The sequence below is a fragment of the Nansenia antarctica genome, assembly GCF_963989245.1.
Source record: "Nansenia antarctica genome assembly, chromosome: 14".
In the NCBI taxonomy this organism is placed as follows: domain Eukaryota; kingdom Metazoa; phylum Chordata; class Actinopteri; order Argentiniformes; family Microstomatidae; genus Nansenia; species Nansenia antarctica.
Genome location: NC_137684.1, coordinates 21,945,472 through 21,964,345, shown reverse-complemented (window position 1 = coordinate 21,964,345; position 18,874 = coordinate 21,945,472). Strand labels below are relative to the sequence as shown.

The 18,874-nt window shown below is 43.3% G+C and overlaps 4 protein-coding genes across 5 annotated transcripts in view; 2 read left to right on the top strand and 2 right to left on the bottom strand.

Annotated features, from left to right (window-relative positions):
* The first annotated feature begins 705 nt into the window (after positions 1 to 705).
* Positions 706 to 3,981, top strand: rab19 (RAB19, member RAS oncogene family). Its single transcript, XM_080544869.1, has 4 exons — positions 706 to 971; positions 1,226 to 1,414; positions 3,287 to 3,470; positions 3,684 to 3,981. Exons 1-4 carry the CDS (start codon positions 951 to 953, stop codon positions 3,956 to 3,958), a joined length of 669 nt encoding a protein of 222 aa, XP_080400995.1. The 5' UTR covers positions 706 to 950; the 3' UTR covers positions 3,959 to 3,981.
* Positions 3,982 to 5,036: 1,055 nt separating this feature from the next.
* Positions 5,037 to 9,766, bottom strand: hdhd5 (haloacid dehalogenase like hydrolase domain containing 5). Of its 2 annotated transcripts, none has more exons than XM_080544864.1 (8): positions 9,475 to 9,766; positions 8,073 to 8,279; positions 7,607 to 7,719; positions 7,255 to 7,348; positions 7,051 to 7,084; positions 6,676 to 6,850; positions 6,121 to 6,309; positions 5,037 to 5,842 (listed from the first exon to the last, which is right to left on the bottom strand). In XM_080544864.1, the coding sequence occupies exons 1-8, from the start codon at positions 9,598 to 9,600 to the stop codon at positions 5,419 to 5,421; spliced, it is 1,362 nt and encodes a 453-aa protein (XP_080400990.1). In that variant the 5' UTR covers positions 9,601 to 9,766; the 3' UTR covers positions 5,037 to 5,418. The 2 variants fall into 2 exon arrangements, with proteins under 2 accessions (XP_080400990.1, XP_080400991.1); XM_080544865.1 differs by having other exon boundaries at positions 8,073 to 8,276.
* An 805-nt stretch (positions 9,767 to 10,571) lies between these two features.
* On the bottom strand, positions 10,572 to 15,108 carry ccdc77 (coiled-coil domain containing 77; the record flags this gene model as incomplete). The annotated part of the gene is made up of 11 exons (XM_080544708.1): positions 10,572 to 10,718; positions 10,998 to 11,150; positions 11,495 to 11,620; positions 11,937 to 12,192; positions 12,333 to 12,481; positions 12,595 to 12,683; positions 12,953 to 13,034; positions 13,201 to 13,297; positions 13,520 to 13,662; positions 13,833 to 14,016; positions 15,071 to 15,108. 11 exons carry the CDS (start codon positions 15,106 to 15,108, stop codon positions 10,572 to 10,574), a joined length of 1,464 nt encoding a protein of 487 aa, XP_080400834.1.
* Positions 15,109 to 17,284: 2,176 nt separating this feature from the next.
* Positions 17,285 to 18,874, top strand: part of ush1c (Usher syndrome 1C) — a gene marked incomplete at both ends in the record, with an annotated part of 21,083 nt that continues 19,493 nt past the window's right edge. Inside the window, one exon of the mRNA XM_080544858.1 lies at positions 17,285 to 17,320. Within this exon, the coding sequence (XP_080400984.1) occupies positions 17,285 to 17,320 (36 nt within the window). The remainder of the gene's footprint in view (positions 17,321 to 18,874) is intronic.

Below are 18,874 nucleotides of genomic sequence, written 5' to 3'. Positions count from 1 at the left end.
GTGTATTAATATGTTCTGTTTTTGCTAACTGTTATTGGTGTTAGTTTGTTCTACTTAGCCTACTTTCCATCATGTGGTATTAAGTGCCCTGGAATGTGTTAGTTAACAGCAGTCAGTGTGGTGGCAAATAGTGTGAGAGGGGCAGCCCAAAGCCTGTGTGTGTGTGTGTGTGTGTGTGTGTGTGTGTGTGTGTGTGTGTGTGCGCGTGTGTGTGTGTGTGTGTGTGTGTGTGAGTGTTTGCGAGTATATGTGTTTGAAGTGTTTCCGTACAGCCGAAGGCTGTCAAAACAAAACAGTTGAGTGTTATTATTCGCCAAGAACAGCTTTGCTATAAGGAGTGGTTCTCACTGTTTACTGAAGGATGTGTACTCAGTGAGCCTTGTAAGCACCTAAGACACGTGTCTCAAACGAGTCTGCCACTCCTGACCATGAATGATTCAGTGATTGATCTCTTCCTTATCCTGCTCTTGGTTTCTATCTTGACAGATGCAGAACTTTGCCTAGAAACTAAACTACACCTCCCAAGATGCAGTGGTGCAGGTGGGCGGGCAACTGGAAATCGTATCTGCCAAGACAGGTAGGGGGGCGTGCCTCAGTTGTCTGTGAGCGAATGGTAGTGGGGGAAAGTGGAGAGAAAAAACTGAGTAGAGAGCGTGAGAGTATAAAGGGCATAAGTACAAAATACCTGCATGGGGGAAAGCACAAAGAATAGGAGAATTTTTTAAACAACTATCATTGTGGGTAGAGATTACTAAGTAAACCTATACTTAGACTTCTAGGAATAGAATAGTATGTCATCTTTTTTCACCTGTGGCAGAATCTTTTAGAGGTCAAAGTATTCCGATTTTGAATGATCACTCTGGGAGATGAACACCTGAGGAATACCTGAGGAGATGTAGGAAACACTCATGGAGGGATGAAAGAAGAGAGAAGAGAAACAGCCTCTGCTTATGAATAGGAGACTAAACAGGGTGATACTTAAGTCTTAAGATGTCTGCTAAAATGGCAAAAAGATGTACTTAAGTCATGCAGCAGCAGGTGTCATTTTGGACAAACCTTCTCTTTGGTAACAGTCACATTTTCTGACTAGGACCATAATGTGTCAGTAGTTAAATCATTATTGACACAGCAGCGTAGACAGGAAAAGAACTTGTTTAACCCCTGTTTCAGGGCACTGTCCCTGGACTAAGGGTTTAGTCTTGTGTCAACTCTCTCCACAATGCAGTCCTCAGGACCGGAGCAGGAGGACTCCTTTGACTTCCTGTTTAAGATTATCCTGGTGGGGGATTCAGATGTGGGGAAGACCTGTGTGGTCCAGAGCTTCAAGTCTGGCGTCTTTGTCGAGAAACAGCAGAACACCATCGGGGTGGACTTCACTGTTCGCTCCCTAGACATTGATGGCAAGAAGGTGAAGGTGAGTGAACGTGCACTTTTTGTTCCTTTGTTTTCTTTCGGTGTCTTGTTCTCTTACTTCACCAGGTGTTTTGATCTGTTATGCATTCTCACTTTCAAGAACTTATAGAGGAGTTGTAGCAGGTGAGAGATGGGTTGAATGAGCTAATTGGAAATTGGGGGTAATTAGATGGTGGAGTGAGTGACAGGGTTTGGAAATGAGTCAGGGCACTCTTACTCTTGTAACAAGTGCCATTTGAGCTTTAATAATATCATTACAAGCCTGGCTCAGCAACTTATTTGTATGTAAATCCTTCCTTTACTGCTCTCTTCTAAAGCAAAGAACCCTCGAGCCTTTTTCAGTTATTCTTTTTTGTTTGTTCTGTGTGGGTGTGGGTACTGTATGTGTGTGTGTGTGTGTGTGTGTGTGTGTGTGTGTGTGTTTTCCGGGCGTGTTTGTGTAAATGTACTGTATATGTAAACCTAACTGAATATATGGACTCCATAGTTGTGGTCTTCTAGTAGGCTATTTGTTTGTCTGCGTATTCAGAGGGGTCAGGAAAGAGTTTGGACCCCTGTCCCCATATTCTTTTCCTCTAGCTCCTGCAACCTATTTTATGTTCAAAGATCTCCATGGCAATACTGTGAACGCTTCAGCTAGCCTCCTAATGGACTGGGGTATAATAGACACGTAGGGCTCTACTTTCATCTGGCACAAAACGGACACATTTTTGTGTTGGTGGTAACAGGTGATGTGAAAGCTGTGGAGGACAAAACCCTCCAAACTCAAGTTCTTTTGGTTAGTCACAATGTAGCATACTACATATTCTGTGATCAAGAAACCAAAGTTAATTCTAAGATCATTTTATTATGCCAAGTTGACAGGACCTATTCAATACACCAAAACCATATGCACAGAGAGAGATCTCTACACACAACACAGGGCAGAGGAGAACTCAAAGATCTCCTCTGTAGGCAGCCTTTTTATTCCCAAATCGCCTATTTTGTTCCTATCTTTTCACCTCTCAATCTTTAAACCAGATGTAGCCTTTCACCTCTCCATATACTCAGAAGATGTAATTTTTCACCTATCCATATACTAATCATAGGTACCTTTCACCCCTACATACGCTCAATAATGTGTTATTGCCTTCTGACTTCTACTCCCCCCCTTGTACTGTCTCTCCAGTGTCTATATTAAAAAATATATATATATATTCACGACGATTACCAATGGCCCCTGGCCTGAGTTAGATTACTCTTCCTGCTACAACTGGTGAATTGATGATTCACTTGCTTAGTCAAATGTATCAATTGTAAGTCGCTTTTTGAATAAGGCGTCCGCTAAATGCCAAAAATGTAATGTAAATGTATTGCGACAACAGTAGCCAGAAAAAGTCAACATGAGTCTCAAATCAAAGGTTCACTATACATACTCTATTTATAAAGGTCAAATGATCAGTATCCAATATACTGATGGGGAGGCTGTGGCGCAGGAGGTAGAGTCGCCGTCTAATGATCACAAGGTTGGCAGATCGGTGGTTCAAGCCCCTGCTGGCAACATGTCGAAGTGTCCTTGGGCAAGACACTGAACCCCAAAATTGCTCCCAGTGAGCGGGCCAGCGCCTTGCATGGCAGCTTGCCGCCATTGGTGTGTGAATGTGTGTGTGAATGGGTGAATGAGAGGCCGTTGTAAAGCGATTTGGAGCAGCTTTGGAGCAACAAAAAAGGCGCTATATAAGTGCAGTCCATTTACCATTTACATCATATTATTAATTGAAAGTATGAATATAGCATTAATACTCAGATGATCAATGATCACAATCTTTCACAAAGTGTTGATTAAAATTGCATCATCTCTCTCCTAACTCTTCTCATGTTTGGGGGGTCACAGATGCAGGTGTGGGACACAGCAGGACAGGAGCGCTTCCGCACCATCACACAGAGTTACTACCGCAGTGCCCATGGAGCCATGGTGGCCTATGACATCACACGACGCACGACCTTTGACTCCGTGACACACTGGATCCAGGAAGTGCAGCAGTATGGGGCCACCAGTGTGGTGCTCATTCTCATTGGTGGGTGGGAGAGAACTGGATGGATGACATTTTTAACTGAACCCTGTCATAAGACATAACTATACTGTATATTGCTATAATGATGTTCTAATAATGACGATATTTGTTTGTTTTATGAACATTTCCACCAGAGAGCAAGCACTGTTTATTCATCAATGGACACAATATGAATGGTTTGCCATTTCCCTTCCATAACTTCCTTTCCACTTGTAGGTAATAAGTCGGACCTACATTCCCAGAGGCAGGTGTTGTTTGAAGATGCATGCACTCTGGCAGAGGAGAAGGGTGCGCTGGCCGCCCTCGAGACCTCAGCTAAGCAGGCCCAGAACGTGGAGGCCGCCTTCGTCCTCATGGCCCGGGAGCTGATGGCACGGAACGGCATGACTGTGTCAGACGAAAGCTCCCAGGGACCACTCTTCCTGCTAGGCACCAACTCTCACCCCATCCACAGCGCTACTTCATCAGACAAAAGGTCATGTGACTGTTGAGAACTGGGGTCGATGGGGTGCAGGACCCTTCCATGCCCTGACACAATGTCCTTTAGTTAGTTAGTTTAGTTCTAAGTTATTTTCAGATTTACAAGGGGCCATAATAAAATTATAAAAGTATAGGTGTTGTATGTGTGGTAGGGGACTGATATACTGTACTGTATGTGTTGGGAGTGTGTACTTTATGTATAATAACAGCTCTTTTGCATTACAATAGCCACCTTGTATATCGATGGAATAGAACGATATCAATGTATGTAGGTGGAAGAAAATCTGGTTTTAATTAACACTCCAAGAAGCATTATGTTTTACTTTTTTTAATATATAATCCTCCCTTTGTCAAATACAGTACATTGTGACAATTCCACAGCTTCATTCTTTCAATCAAAAACAGTGGCAATTGTTAAAACTGTCAGTAAAATACATCATTGGATAAAAAACAAACAACACTTCTGTTTCATACATTTCATAAAACAATATAGCCTGCCATACAGCCTACTGTAACTGACCCTTGTAAGGTGGCCCTTTGTAAGGACGACCTCTCAGACGAATAGCACCAATTTTGTTTGTGGGGAACATCTCATTCATGGTTAAAACAACATTCACTTGCATGACATTTCTATTGCTATAACAGAGGTAAGTGAGAGTATTTAGGTCACCGGCCAATTCAACCACCCCCAAAACCATGAATTAAATGCATTCAGTCCTTGCATCATACTTTAAAAAAAGAAAAGAAAAGTCACGACATAGTGTACTCTAGCAATATGAACCCCAACAGAACAGGAATACTTAAAAAAATATGTAGAAGACACATCTCAATGGCAGTGTGGTAAAAGTGCATAGAGGTTCTAGACATTATATTTGTGATGTAATTCTTAGTGTGTGGATGGGAGTCGCTAGAGTGAGGGGATCGAGTAGGCGGTCCCATTCATTATGTAGATAGACCAGTGGTTCTTAAACCTCTCCTCGGGGACCACCAGCCGTTCCACATATTTGATCTGTTCCACCACCAGCACACCTGATTCAACTAATCAAGTACAAACCATAATTGCTTTGCACTTGATTACTTGAATCAGGTGTGCTGGTGGTGGAACAGATCAAATTTGTGGAATGGCTGGTGGTCCCCGAGGAGAGGTTTGAGAACCAGAGATAGACCTATCCACCTCAGTAGCAATGTATGCAGTCCCATCCAAACCCCAAAAAAGTATGTAAGGCCCTAACAATGTACTGCCTGTAGTGTTGACTAACTGCACGCTAAGGACGTTTTTAAAAGTATTTACTGTGGCACTGAGGTTAGGACTAACAGTTAACAGCACTAAGAGGTAACAGTGTCTCTTTCCTGTCTGAAAGGCAAGAGAGATTTGTCATCCTTTTTTGGACATCCTTTTAGAGTTCTGCATTTGAGCTTCTGTGACACAGGGAAGGGGACGGGATAGAGAGGACGGAGGCAGAGACTCCTCCTACTCGAGCGGCCAACCCTCCTGCTGGAACACCAGCTCCACTGCCTCTTTGACGTCGTGCACCACGAACGAAGGCTGTGTGAGGTTTGGGTCGAAGCGGAAGTCCCTGTGGCCGTGAAAGATACGCTGCTCTGTGACTGTGTGCCGTGGGTCTGGGGACAACTCCTCTTGGTCCCTGCTGTACACCCCTGTACAGACCAGGATGGAGCTGCAGCCCTTGGGCAGGTGTTCCTCAAGGCCATCCACCCCAGACACACCACCCAGCTCCGCAGACGTCATTTTGGGGCTGTCCTCAAGAGTCTCAGTCTGGGGATTCCCTCCTCCTCCAGCCACCTTGGCCTGCATTTGAGCCCTGGCACGCTGAGAGGCCAGAAGGTAGCGGTTGTAGAGGTTGGCTCCGTAGATGTCTGCCATAGGGTTGTCACTGTGAGGGGAAGACAGATAGGAGTGGGGAATACGTATTGAGAAGACACAGATGTAAGAAATCGAAATTAACCAGGGCAAACCACATGCTTTGGCATACCCTGGTAAAATTTGAGGACAGTATAAAAGGTCTGAAAGAATGTATACAGCCCAACCCTAGATAGGACCCAGGCAAGGCAAACATTGTCTGACTGATTTGAGTCTCGAGGGTTAGCCGGGTTAGGTCTAGGGGTTCATATTGGAAAAGCCAGACAGTGTCTCTCCTAACTCTGTTCTCACCCGATGGCATAGAGCCTCTTCACTGGTTCGGTCCAGCCCAGGCTCTCTGCCTGCTGTCTGACGAGCAGCTCGGCGTAGTTATACGTCACAACACTGGGCTTGCCAATCAGGGCCTCGTACTTCAGCTCACAGCCAGTGATCTTCTTATACAGACTCTCCAGGCACACCAGGAACATGCCGTGACCAAACCTAGGAGACAACGAGGCCATTTAAAACCCCACAAGAAATTATGTTGCCATGAGACGGTGGTGGGTGTCCACTGTTCCTCAGAGCTTTGTCCCACATCTCTTCTTTTATTTTTTTTAAGTGATTGCCTTTTTAAGTGATGATGCTAGTACCCGACAGTACTGCCCCACATTCAAGGGTCCTAGGTCCTAGGTGGAAGTATGCAAGTATGTAATCATTCAAGGGTCCTAGATGGAAGTACTGTATGTAATCATGAAAAGACAATCTATTGGTAAGAAGAATGTGGTCAGCAAACAGTGTGTACTGAGTGTGTACTGAGTGTGTACTGAGTGTGTACTGAGTGTGCACTGCGTGCGCATGCGTGCACACCTGGGACTCTTGGCCTCCGCCATCCACATGAGGTCCATGTTACAGGCTAGCACTGGGATGTGAGGGTACTTCAGTGATGTCACGGGGTTCCCAGGCTTCCCATTGGTTAGGAGAACATCCACGATCAGCTGGAGGTTAGTCTCCCATCTGACTGGCTCTCCAAACAGAATGATGGCTGTAGGAGTATTTATTTGGCACTCGATTAAGTGGTGAATACTCCATAACGGCATGTATTAACTAGTTTGTTACAGAGTAACTACAGAAGTTGTGGGAATTAGTTTGGTATAAAGAGTAATGTTAACTCGTCTGTGTGTAATGTTAATTCCTTCAAATGTGTGTGTGTGTGTGTGTGTGTGTGTGTGTGTACAACCTTACCCTCTATAGGTGGGAGACCTGTCGTTGGTGGAACCTGTAAGATAACAGGTACCACTCTGTAAATATGTGTGCACAAGCTGTACAAGAAGTTAATCCTAAATCTCTCACTAAGCTCTCTCTGTCTATATTCACAACGTCATTCGCCCTTATTTCATGTTTGCAGAACACGACCCTGGTCACACAGTTTCCCACTTTCACTCTTACCAAGTCTTTGGGCCTTCGATTGTGATCCACTACATCCAGAAGGGGATACGCCTCCCTGAGCATATCTATGGTTACAACGTTCTGAAACCCCAGACTGGAGTTCAACAGGTCAAGTCAAACACAAGGTAACAGAAAATAGAAACGGAGCAAGACAACGGAAACACATTCAGAGGAAGAACATTGCAACTGGGAGAATGGAATAATGAAATATCTCTTATTTACCAAACAGCTTTGAAGTTCAAAATACAGACTGTGTTCATGTGTAACATCTTTGCAAGGCTATGGGATTTAGATTCTAAACTTGTGAAGAGTGACACACGTGTTCACTGATCAATGATGTTTGTTAGGATACTTATGGGCCACCTCCAGCACTGGACCTTGACCCGACACGAGTACACACATGTTGTGGAACTGGTTGAACATACGCAAAGGACTATGGGACAGCATCACCTGGTCCGGAGATACCTGTGGTAGAAGTGAGAAAAACAGAATAAAACCAAAAATGGAGCATAGTGTTAGTTCAGGCAGGGCACTGCAATTCCAAATGTGCAGCTGTCCATCAGGTGACAGAACAGCTGGTTCACATCTATGCAAAAACACCATCACATGTTCAAGGGACAGAAGCTTAAAAGCAGCCAAGTTTAACCTTCCTCCATAGCATTCAACTATGAAAGCGGTTTTGTGTCGTCAAAATTATTGTCATAATCATAATATTCAACGGTAGACAGACAAGTTATAGTTGGATATAATGCTTCTGGGGTGCATTCATTTGTAATGGAAAAAAGTGCATGACAGTATACCACAAATATATTACTCACCTCCACTTCCAGCAGGTGTGACAGCTGCTCAGCCTTGGTCTGCCTCATGCAGTTCCCTGCGTTAGTCACAAAGACCACGGGCACCTTGTACTTCCCCTTCTGGTCCACCAGGTTCCTGAAGCACTGTTTGGCTGCAGGGATGGGTGTCCTACCCCGCACCAGCACTCCGTCAATGTCAAAGAGGAGTCCGAAAGAGTTCTGACCCTGCTGGGGGAAACAGATGAATGATGTGGGGAGTTGCTCTTTGTGGGGGTCTTTGCTGGTGGACACTTGGCAAAAAAGATCAGCAGCTTAGCTTAAGAAAATATTGAAGCAGACTTTCCAAGAAGCAGTAGATCATATTTTGCAATGTTTTAGTGTGAAATATGAGATGATTTATTTTCAGGGGACAAGTCCCCATTGCTGAAGTGGTGCCCTGTCCTGGTCACATCATATGCAAAGGAAGTGAAGTGAGGAGACTGTCCCCAACAAGTATGGCCGGAGGTGACTATGGGCAGGGCGGGCTCAACCCGTCTTGCTCAACCCGGCGGTGGCTATTGGCAGGGGTGTAAAAAAAAAAAAAAAGTTTTCTTTAATAATATACCTCTATCTATAATATGGCTAACTACTTAGCCCCGCCCCCTTCCTCCTTCGGCCTGGCTACCACTACGACCCCCGAGCCCCCCCAGGGTGTGGTCTATGTCCCAACGCACAGACAGACAAGACTGTCCCACCGTCACGGTGTGTTTAGATTAGGTGAGCTTAGAATGATAAGGTTCTATCTCCGTTTAGGGCAGTTCAGAGATATTGAGCGTCAAAGTTTTTACATTCCATTATGTTTTGTGAGATGGAACCGTAGTATTTTATGAATTACTACTCAAAAATGTCAACATTTTAAAAAATAACACCACACAGGCATTAATAAACACCCAATGGATCAGACTATGTAAAAAACTAAATGTTGACAAAAATGGAGATAGAACCTTATAATTCTAACGTCACGATTAGTTGTCCTTCAGTGTCAGGGGACTTCACCCCCACAGGTCCACGCACACCCGGCCTTTTCCCGTTTCAGCCGGAGATCATATTTATAGTACAGGTACTGTGGCTAATTAATGACAGGCAAGTGTAAAGATAGCAGCGTTAGTACTCCCAGGACCCAGACACACAAGTGAATCTAACTAAATTAATGTTTGAACGCCAACTCAGTTTAAAACCTTCGCACTACATTTGTGTTATTGGTGTACATGTATGCGCTATGTCTTTGACTGTCATTGATTGTATTATTTAGACATGCCAATCACAACTTAAGCAAGCTAGCCTAATCTCTATTCTTTGATTGAGTAACTGTAGCTAACCCAATAGCTGTTAGTTTAGTGTCGAAATCTGACGTTGGTTAATAATATGAAGCACTTTGACTTACTTGGCTGTAACTCCGGGAAGACCAGGGGGGAGAGACGTGGAGTTGTTTTCGTGCTCCCGCATGGCTTGATTTGACCAGACGCCAACCAACTTTCAAAACATTCAATCTCTGCATAAACTCTGCCATCTCCACCCAGCTAACGAATCACTAGTCTAGTACTAGTGTCAGGAGACGAAACACTAAAGAGAGATAGCGTTAGCTAGCTACAATACCTACCAAACTACCTTCAGTAATATAAACATTTGAAAACATCTGAGTTTGATAGCGGACCTGATCAACCCGCTTTAGCTGCCATCAGACAACTGGACACGCCGGGCGGCAACAAGAGAACTGTCAACAGACGACGCATGCGCAGAAGCGTTGTTGTTGTTGTTTTTTAGCTATTTCGTGACGTTAGAATTATAAGGTTCTATCTCCATTTTTGTCAAAATTGAGTTTTTTTTTACATAATCTGATCCATTAGGTGTTTATTAATGCCTGTGTGGTGTTATTTTTTTTAAATGTTGACATTTTTGAGTTAGTAATTCATCAAATAGGTTCCATCTCACAAAACATAATGGAATGTAAAAACCTTGACGCTCAATATCTCTGAACTGCCCTAAACGGAGATAGAACCTTATCATTCTAAGCTCACGCTGTGTGTAAACGAAACAGGATTGAAGTCGAATGAAGAAAGTGATTTTTTTGCATCCATTTGCAGTTAAGCCTCAAGATCAAGATCTCATTCATAAAATATTTCGCAATGTTATCTTACAGATAGAATGACTAGAGTGAGTTGCTAAAAAATACAGATTTATTGCTAAAAAAGCATCAGTCACATGCTCAGTTAGATAGGAACATAACACACAAATAAATCAGTAGCAGGACAGTCATGCGTCTCCCTTGCATAGATACACAATTTGCACATTGTTCATAAAGGTATTTCAATCTTCAATAAAAAAATATATAACAGGTTAATTAAAACAGGTTTTCAAAAAATTATTTAAAAAATAAATAAAAAATTATGAGAGCCAGGTTAAACCCAGCCTGTCTAACACAACATGTCTTATCATAAGTCATCCTTTCACAGATCAGTTGGTCTACATAGTGGTCGAGTCTCAGCTGTATCGGAGCTCATTTTCCAGACTATAGATCTTAGCCTTCAGGGTCTTCAGTTCCCCCTGGACCTGTCTGGTGCGGGCGTTGGTCTGACGCACTTCATGGAGGATGGCCAGGTCCTGGTTGGGGCCCACGTTCAGCGTCACCTGAAACACACAGGTAACATACACCAGGTCAACACACACACACAGGGAAAAAACCCAGGAAGGGACACGACTGGTAAATATTGCAAGCATAGGGAAAGATAACTAGATGGATAACATATAAATGTCCCAAAAATATAAGACATGTGCATTCTGTATTCATTGACAAACTAACGTTTCAGCACTCAGTGCCATCGTCAGGGACCAATTTTGACGATCAGAAAGAACATCTTGAACATCAAGAACAGATAGTCTCTAGTCCGCAGACTTCTCCCTGCTCACCTTGAAGAGCTGCTTCTCCACATCTTTAAGTTTCTGTCTGAGTAGTTTGATGTCGGTCTTAAAGCCCTCCACCTCCATGGCCCTCCTCTTCTCCAGCGCCTCGTACCGCTGAGTCATCCTCTGCAAGCGGCTCGCCATCTTGCCTGAGCGGTCCTGCACACACAAAGGATTGGATTATTTTGTGCTCTTTCAACATACACACACACAAAATACATGTTGATGGGAAATGTAATGAAATTCGAGTTACATGATGTAACATGTTTTACATGTAGATCTCACCCCATGTTGTACATGTAGATCTCCTCCCATGTTGTACATGTAGATCTCCTCCCATGTTGTACATGTAGATCTCACCCCATGTTGTACATGTAGATCTCCTCCCATGTTGTACGTGTAGATCTCACCCCATGTTGTACATGTAGATCTCACCCCATGTTGTACATGTAGATCTCACCCCATGTTGTACATGTAGATCTCATCTCATGTTGTGTGTGTACCTTGAATATCTCCCTGCCCACGTCTCCCTCCTCTCGGATCTGAGCCAGGTCTGTCTCCAGAGTAACACACTGCTCCCGGTACATCTCAGCCAGACGGTGGGCCTGCTTCAGCTCCTCCTGTACTGCCTGGGGAACAGGGAACAATCACTCTCTTAACAGCACATAGTTAATGGGATGATTCAAACCAAACCTACAGTGCAATTCCAAAAGCCCCAGCACAGTGATGTATAGAAAACACAGTGTATAGTATTGAATCTGTACTGTATGGTATTGAATCTGTACTGTATGGCATTGCATCTGTACTATTGCCTCAGTATAGAGTTTCCAGATAATCTTTGTTGTCATAACACATCATTACGTCTGGGTGCTGAACAATACTCCCCCCCCCCTTTTTTCCCCCTCAAAATGATCAGATAAAACCAAGCCAGAGCATGGGACCAACCCTGAGCTCTTCTCTGTGGACTTGCTGGGTGTCTGGTGGAGGCTGGGTGAGTAACAGAGCCATGCTGCTGGCCCGTGGCCCAGGCTGGTGGTCCCTGCCATCCCTGGACTGCCTGAGCCTGTCCTGGCACGAGTCCAGCTCCCTCAGCAGACGGTCCTTCTCCACCATCCAGGACTTCTCATGGGCCCGCGTATCAAATTTTAACTGCAGGAAATCCCTGGTGCTCTCATAGAGCAGGTTCTGGGTGCGTTGGAGCCTAAGTAGGAGGCGAGTAGCACATACTGTATAAAACGGGATCTACTGGTGCAATAGAAGGAAAGGTCCAAAGCATTCTATTGGTATATTGGCAAAAGAAATATAGCAGTAACTGTATGTGAGGTGAGGTAGTAGACCTACTTGTCGGTCAGCGCTGTGATGCGGTCCTGATCTCTCTGGTGCTGGACCTGTCCCTCCTCCACGTGGATCCTTCGGTCCTCCAGCAGAGATTCCACCTGCTCTTTAGCCAGACGTGTCTGCTCTTCCATCTGAGCCTGCAGCGCCTCCACCTGGACAGGTAAGGACATTACATCGGTTTAATATGACTAATTCTCAAAGGAAGCTAATGGATGTGCAAGAGACTTGTTTTCCCGGTTTGTTGTGGTTGGGAGGTTGGGGTCACCTGTAGTAACAAGGTCTGGTTGTCCTTGCTGTACTGCTCTGGACTCTCTCCATTCCTCCCTTCCACTAATCTGGCTCTCCTGCTGTCCTCTGTTCAGAGAGAGACATGGAACAAAGTGGCAGAGAAATATTGCACTTCTAGACAAGATTATTCCACTTTAGATTTTAATAGCGTCCTTCTTTTGAGATGAGTCTTCGCAGGACAAGTATTTATTGAATGTGCAAAGGCGAGATAATCAACCAATTTCATTCAAATGCCACAATGAATTTAATATTATATTCCTCCAAAATAAAACTTTTCACTAAAACAGTTTATGTTAAAGGAATCAAATATAACAAAGACAACATTTTCTTCAAACCTTTAGTGGATCCAGTTCTTGACTTTGTTGTCCGGCGGTGATCCTGAATCCTGGGCTCAAGCTTTTTCTGTGTGATTGTGACCTGAAACAAACAAAAACACACTTGAAACCCATCTAGTTGTCAACATTGGATCAATTCCGACATTCAAACAATGCAAGTTGCACCGACTGTTAATATTTTGCGCTGAACTAGTTTTGGTTGCAAAGCGGTTTTGAAGGATATTGCTGACAAAAGCCTTGACGCTGACCTTATGTGGAGGGTCCTTGTGGAAGTAGGTGATCTCTCCTGTGTCTGGGCCGACCAGGGCGAGGAGGTGATGGATCTTTTTCCTGTCCTCCAGCTCTCTATACGCAGATAGAGATAGATGAAAAACATTGTTACTTTTATTTCTTCCTATTTTATATCCGTCACAGAAATGTTAATCTGAAAAAGCAAATTGTATTACACAGTATATGTAGAAGTAAAACAAGAGCACTAATAAACAGGTGCTTTCTCAGGTGGCAGGGTGAGCCATTTATTTTGACTCACCAAGTTGGTGGTTTTCATGAAGCTGAGAGTTGACCCACCTGATCTTGAGCCTGTCGTTCTCTGCGTACAGGCGCAGAGCCTGTTCCCTCTCCTGGAAGAGGTACACCTGCATGTCGCTCAGAGCCTTCTGCAGCTCAGCGATCTCTCCCTCGCGCTGACGCACCTCCCACTGCAGCTTGTGCTGTGTGGGCGGGGAGAAAAAGGGGAATTATCATACTGGTTAACTGTGTACTCACAAACATACCACACATGCACGCACACACACGCACATGCGCACGCACACGCACACGCGCACGCGCACACACACACACACACACACACACACACACACACACACACACACACACTTACCTGGTCTTCTGTGGTAGATCTGTACTTCTCCAGCATCTGAAGAAGATCCTCGTGTTCTCCGTCAAACTGAGCAATCTTCTGCCTGTAGAACTCCAGCAGCTCCCTAGAGGGCCGCAGGTACGCCAGGCGCTCAGTGATGGGGGGCAGGGGAGAGTCCTCTTGCCCTGGGGTGCGACCGGCGGCTCTTTAAAGGAAAAAGTAAAGGATATAGACTTCAATATGATTCAATCGATAAGGGGGCTGGATTTAATCACTCATATTTTCAAAATCTAAACGTTTTTCTTAGACATTGTTGCATCTCAAAACATGGTGTAGAAGAAGCCGGGCATGGTCTAATTGCAACCTAAACTCTACAAGAACGCAAAAATATAAAGTGCCCAGTCTGTCCACCATAAGTATTGCAAAGAGGAATAGTTTGGATTTGTAGTATTGGCAAATTTGACAGGTATTTCTGTTTAGTTGGTCACATCATTTGTGCAGGCACAAGAGAGCTGTCAATGTCTAGTATGGATTAGTATTGATATTTGCTTTTGGAGCCTGCTATTGGTGTCTGTCAACACGAGGACCAAATGTAAACGGTAAAAAACAGCCTCAGATAAAAATGTATAAAATATAACTTCTGGGGAGTATTTTGACACAGACTGGGTCTGCCATCCTGAGAAGCCCCTCATACAGTTGCCGTTGCAACTAGGCAACTAATCAACAGAGGAAGTAGGAAACTGTACCCCTTAGATGAAACACTGAAACCCAATTCAGGAGTTAATCCTTTGAGAGTCAGATTAAAGTACAAGCACTGGAGCATTACACACACACACACAATAGTGTTGAGTATTCCGAGATTGCAGTTAACAACAGACCCTGTCACGAATGTTGCCCTCTGAGGCAAAGCAATTAAACAGCAATGTCTTGCCTAGTTTTCCCTCACAGGTGGGGAGGGGGGCCACAGAGACACACTGCATTAGGGATACTACATACCAGTGGCGGACTCAGGCCGTTTGAAGGGCAGGGGTGAAAAGAAAAAAAGGGCTCCTACTGCACAACATGGGACCCCATCAGTGCACATGGTCAAGTTTAGACCATTGGAGGGGCACCAATAGGGCACGTCCTGTCATTTTCGCCACTCAAAAGGGCACTTAAGACAGACGTTTTTCAACCGTGGGGGCACCAGGAGGGGCAGTCACCCCCCCCTGCCCCCCCTTGAGTCCGCCAGTGCTACATACATATTATAGCCTTCTTACCTGTCTGAGACATATTCCCTCGTTGGAGGAGACTCCATCCCAATGATAGCCTGAGAAAGCAAATAATGCAATGCCCCCTAACCTGAAAGACAATCATCTGGTTATTTACATAGGCCTCCTACACTAACAACATAAGAGAGGACATATTGGGGAATTTGCAGACAGTCTTGATAGTCGGGTTTCAGATGCCCACCTCGGTATACCAGATGTTAGCATGGTAACCAGAGCTCTTAGACTGAGTAACAGGTGGTTGATGATGGCTTTCTTCCTAAATGACTAGTTTAGTTGGGCAAACCTTCCCGTTGTTGCTAGGCTGCTCGTGAGTTTAGAATGAGAAGGTTCTATCTCCGTTTAGAATGAGAAGGTTCTATCTCCGTTTAGAATGATAAGGTTCTATCTCCGTTTAGAATTATAAGGTTCTATCTCCGTTTAGAATGAGAAGGTTCTATCTCCGTTTAGAATGATAAGGTGCTATCTCCGTTTAGGGCAGTTCAGAGATATTGAGCATCAAAGTTTTTACATTCCATTATGTTTTGTGAGATGGAACCTTTGTATTTTATGAATTACTAACTCAAAAATGTCAACATTTAAAAAATAACACCACACAGGCATTAATAAACACCTAATGGATCAGATTATGTAAAAAACTCAGTTTTGACAAAAATGGAGATAGAACCTTATAATTCTAACGTCACGTGCTATTGGGCGCCAGTGGTCGCGGCAAGTTTGAACTGCAGAAATGCATCATGCGTTCTGTTAGCAAAGGTTATTGAGTAGGTGCTGTTAGTCTATTCTGAAGCATATATATTCATTAAAGAAAGATGTTTACATTGCACTGCAGTAGGCCTAATGGACGGTAGCTTCCTATATTTCGTCTGGTTAGTTATAAACGAGTTCATTCATGGCACTATATTACACCTCAATTCCAAAAACTCCCAAAAGCATTCTCACTGACACTACTAGCTACATGGATAGCTATCAACAACATTTGCAGACAATATTGCAAATCGATCAACTAAAACAATCATTCATATTATGCTGTATTTAACTGTTGAATTCGTTTTCTCGTTACCTTTCAGTGTTTCATGAAACGTTCGTCTGGTAGAGATCCCGGAAGTTTACAATCTATTTTCTCTTCGGAGTGGAAGTAGCGACGTTCAGTACTCTACCGCCCCCTACTGTTCTAAGGGATGAATGGATTTAGAAAGGCCACCTCTAACCATCACACACTGACTGACTGACCCCATCCTATGTTTTACCTTGACGTTGTCGAATATCTGTGACAATCATATCTGTGACACTTTTTCGTAAAAAAAAGTATTTTTCTTATTGTTCTTTGAATGTCTCCATGTGATTTTCCAACGTTTCAAGATTTTGTAAACGTTGTAGGCCTAACCTATGTTGAAATTGTAATTGGTCTAATTTGTAGTTGTATCCTGTTACAGTTACAATAATTAGGCCGAATCTTGCAATAAAATTAAAAAAAAAACAGCCGGAGTATTCATATAATTAATCTGCTAATATAGTCTGTGTCCTAACATAAGGTGATGATGATTGTCAATAAGGAGAATGGAGAACAATATTGTAATAATAATAATAATACATTTTTATTTATGGGCGCCTTTCAAGGCTCTCAAGGACACTTTACAAGACAGTTTAAAACCACATATCAAAACATTAAAATCAACAAAGCAAATGAGATTAAAAAAAACTGCAAAATCAGATATAACAACAAACAAAATACAGGAGATCAAAACCATTGTGCACTTGACTATACTATGCTAAATTGGCTGACTTCAGATATTTGCGCGTCTTCTGAATAGGGCAATAATAGCCTGCTCATGATGTTAGAATTATAAGGTTCTATCTCCATTTTTGTCAAAATTGAGTTTTCTACATAATCTGATCCATTAGGTGTTTATGAATGCCTGTGTGGTGTTTTGTTGTTGTTGTTGTTGTTGTTTTGTTTTGTTTTGTTAGTAATTAATAAAATACAAAGGTTCCATCTCACAAAACATAATGGAATGTAAACACTTTGACGCTCCATATCTCTGAACTACCCTAAACGGAGATAGAACCTTATCATTCTAAGCTCACGTGCTTTCACCACCACCCAGCGTCCACACACGGTAGAATCACCGGGCTACGGAAAGGAAAGGGCTCGGTCGCACCGGAGATCTTTGACTGGTTAAGTGACACCGTTTTCTGTCGAAGATGGAACGAAAAGTAGCACGAGAATTTAGACACAAGGTAAGAGCACAGGATAAATATATTTTATTTGTGAAGTGAATAGCTGTTTAATTTCACTTTGTTTGTTATCAAAGTTATTATAGGCAAGTGTGATCATACATGTACCCTGACCCGTTCGGGATAGGGCTTTTGCGCACGATAGCGCGTCAGACGCAGCAATTGGAAGTTGATCAACAATTCGTTTGTATAACAATAACGTAGGGCGAATCATTTTTGTTTGGGGTTGTATTGTTAATTGTTTGTAAACATACCTGTGAGGCGACGCAATTGCTTATCAACAAGATGTTATAAAGTAGGCTGCCTATAGCCTAGAGGCCACTAGGATGAGTATGAAATATTTAGTTGCAGTGGACATTTATGCTACAATGTGTATGACGATAACATTCACACCGTGACGTTAGAATTCTATCTCCCCCCCCATTTTTTTACATAAGCTGATCCATTAGGTGTTTATTAATGCCTGTGTGGTGTTCTTTTTTTAAAATGTTGACATTTTTGAGTTAGTAATTCATAAAATACAAAGGTTCCATCTCACAAAACATGATGGAATGTAAAAACTTTGACGCTCAATATCTCTGAACTACCCTAAACGGAGATAGAACCTTATCATTCTAAACGGAGATAGAACCTTATCATTCTAAGCTCACGATGGATGAACTGTGCAGTATAGATCTATCATGGATGAACTGTGCAGTGGATCTATCATGAGGTGTGTGTCGGTGTCCCTGATAGGACTACCTTAGCGCAGGTGAACTGTCCCTGTTGGATTTACTGCCCCTTCATCATGTTGTTGGTTACTTTATCCTACAGCCAAATAGGCTACTTTAGACCTATGCATTATTGTACAAATATCATTGTCTAGTAATATTCGCATTATCGGCCTTATTGTGAGAGACGCAGTAAGGGAATACGATAGCGGACATGCTTGTACACCCAGGGAGTGTCCACCCCTGTAATGTAGAGACAGAGCCATCTGTCCAGGGTCCCATACATACTGCAGACTCGTTTTCTATTAGTTAATTTCGACAATGTCAGAGATGTCTAGTCGAGTGGAATGGATGGGACACTTTGCGGCTGCAATTAGAGGCCTGGCAGGAACAACGAGGCTTTGTGCCTGCTTGGGGAATGTTTATGGCAATGTTTGTGAAGAATGAAAGGAGGAAGATTGAAGTGGGCCTAAATGAAGTCCAATGAAAGGTCTAAGTTGTGAATATGGGTCCAATATATGGCAATTGATCAAGCTGATGTATTACAAAACATGTGTTCCTTATGCTACACTTGGGTGCTTGGGAATAAGGGAATCTGAGTGTGTATTTCCGGGCTCAGTCTAGCAACTCCAGCTGGGTGTTTTCCTGTTACTGACTACCCAGTGGTCTCTATGTGGATTATCAGTTTATGGTGCCAAAGTCTGCTGCTCACACAGGCACTGCCAGAGTGACTTGTACTGTCACAAGCACGAGACAGTGTCAGGAAAGGTTTACGAGTCACCGCCATAAATACTGTTGGGTCATATACCTCCAGCATACAAGGCTTACTGACTTGCTATATATATTA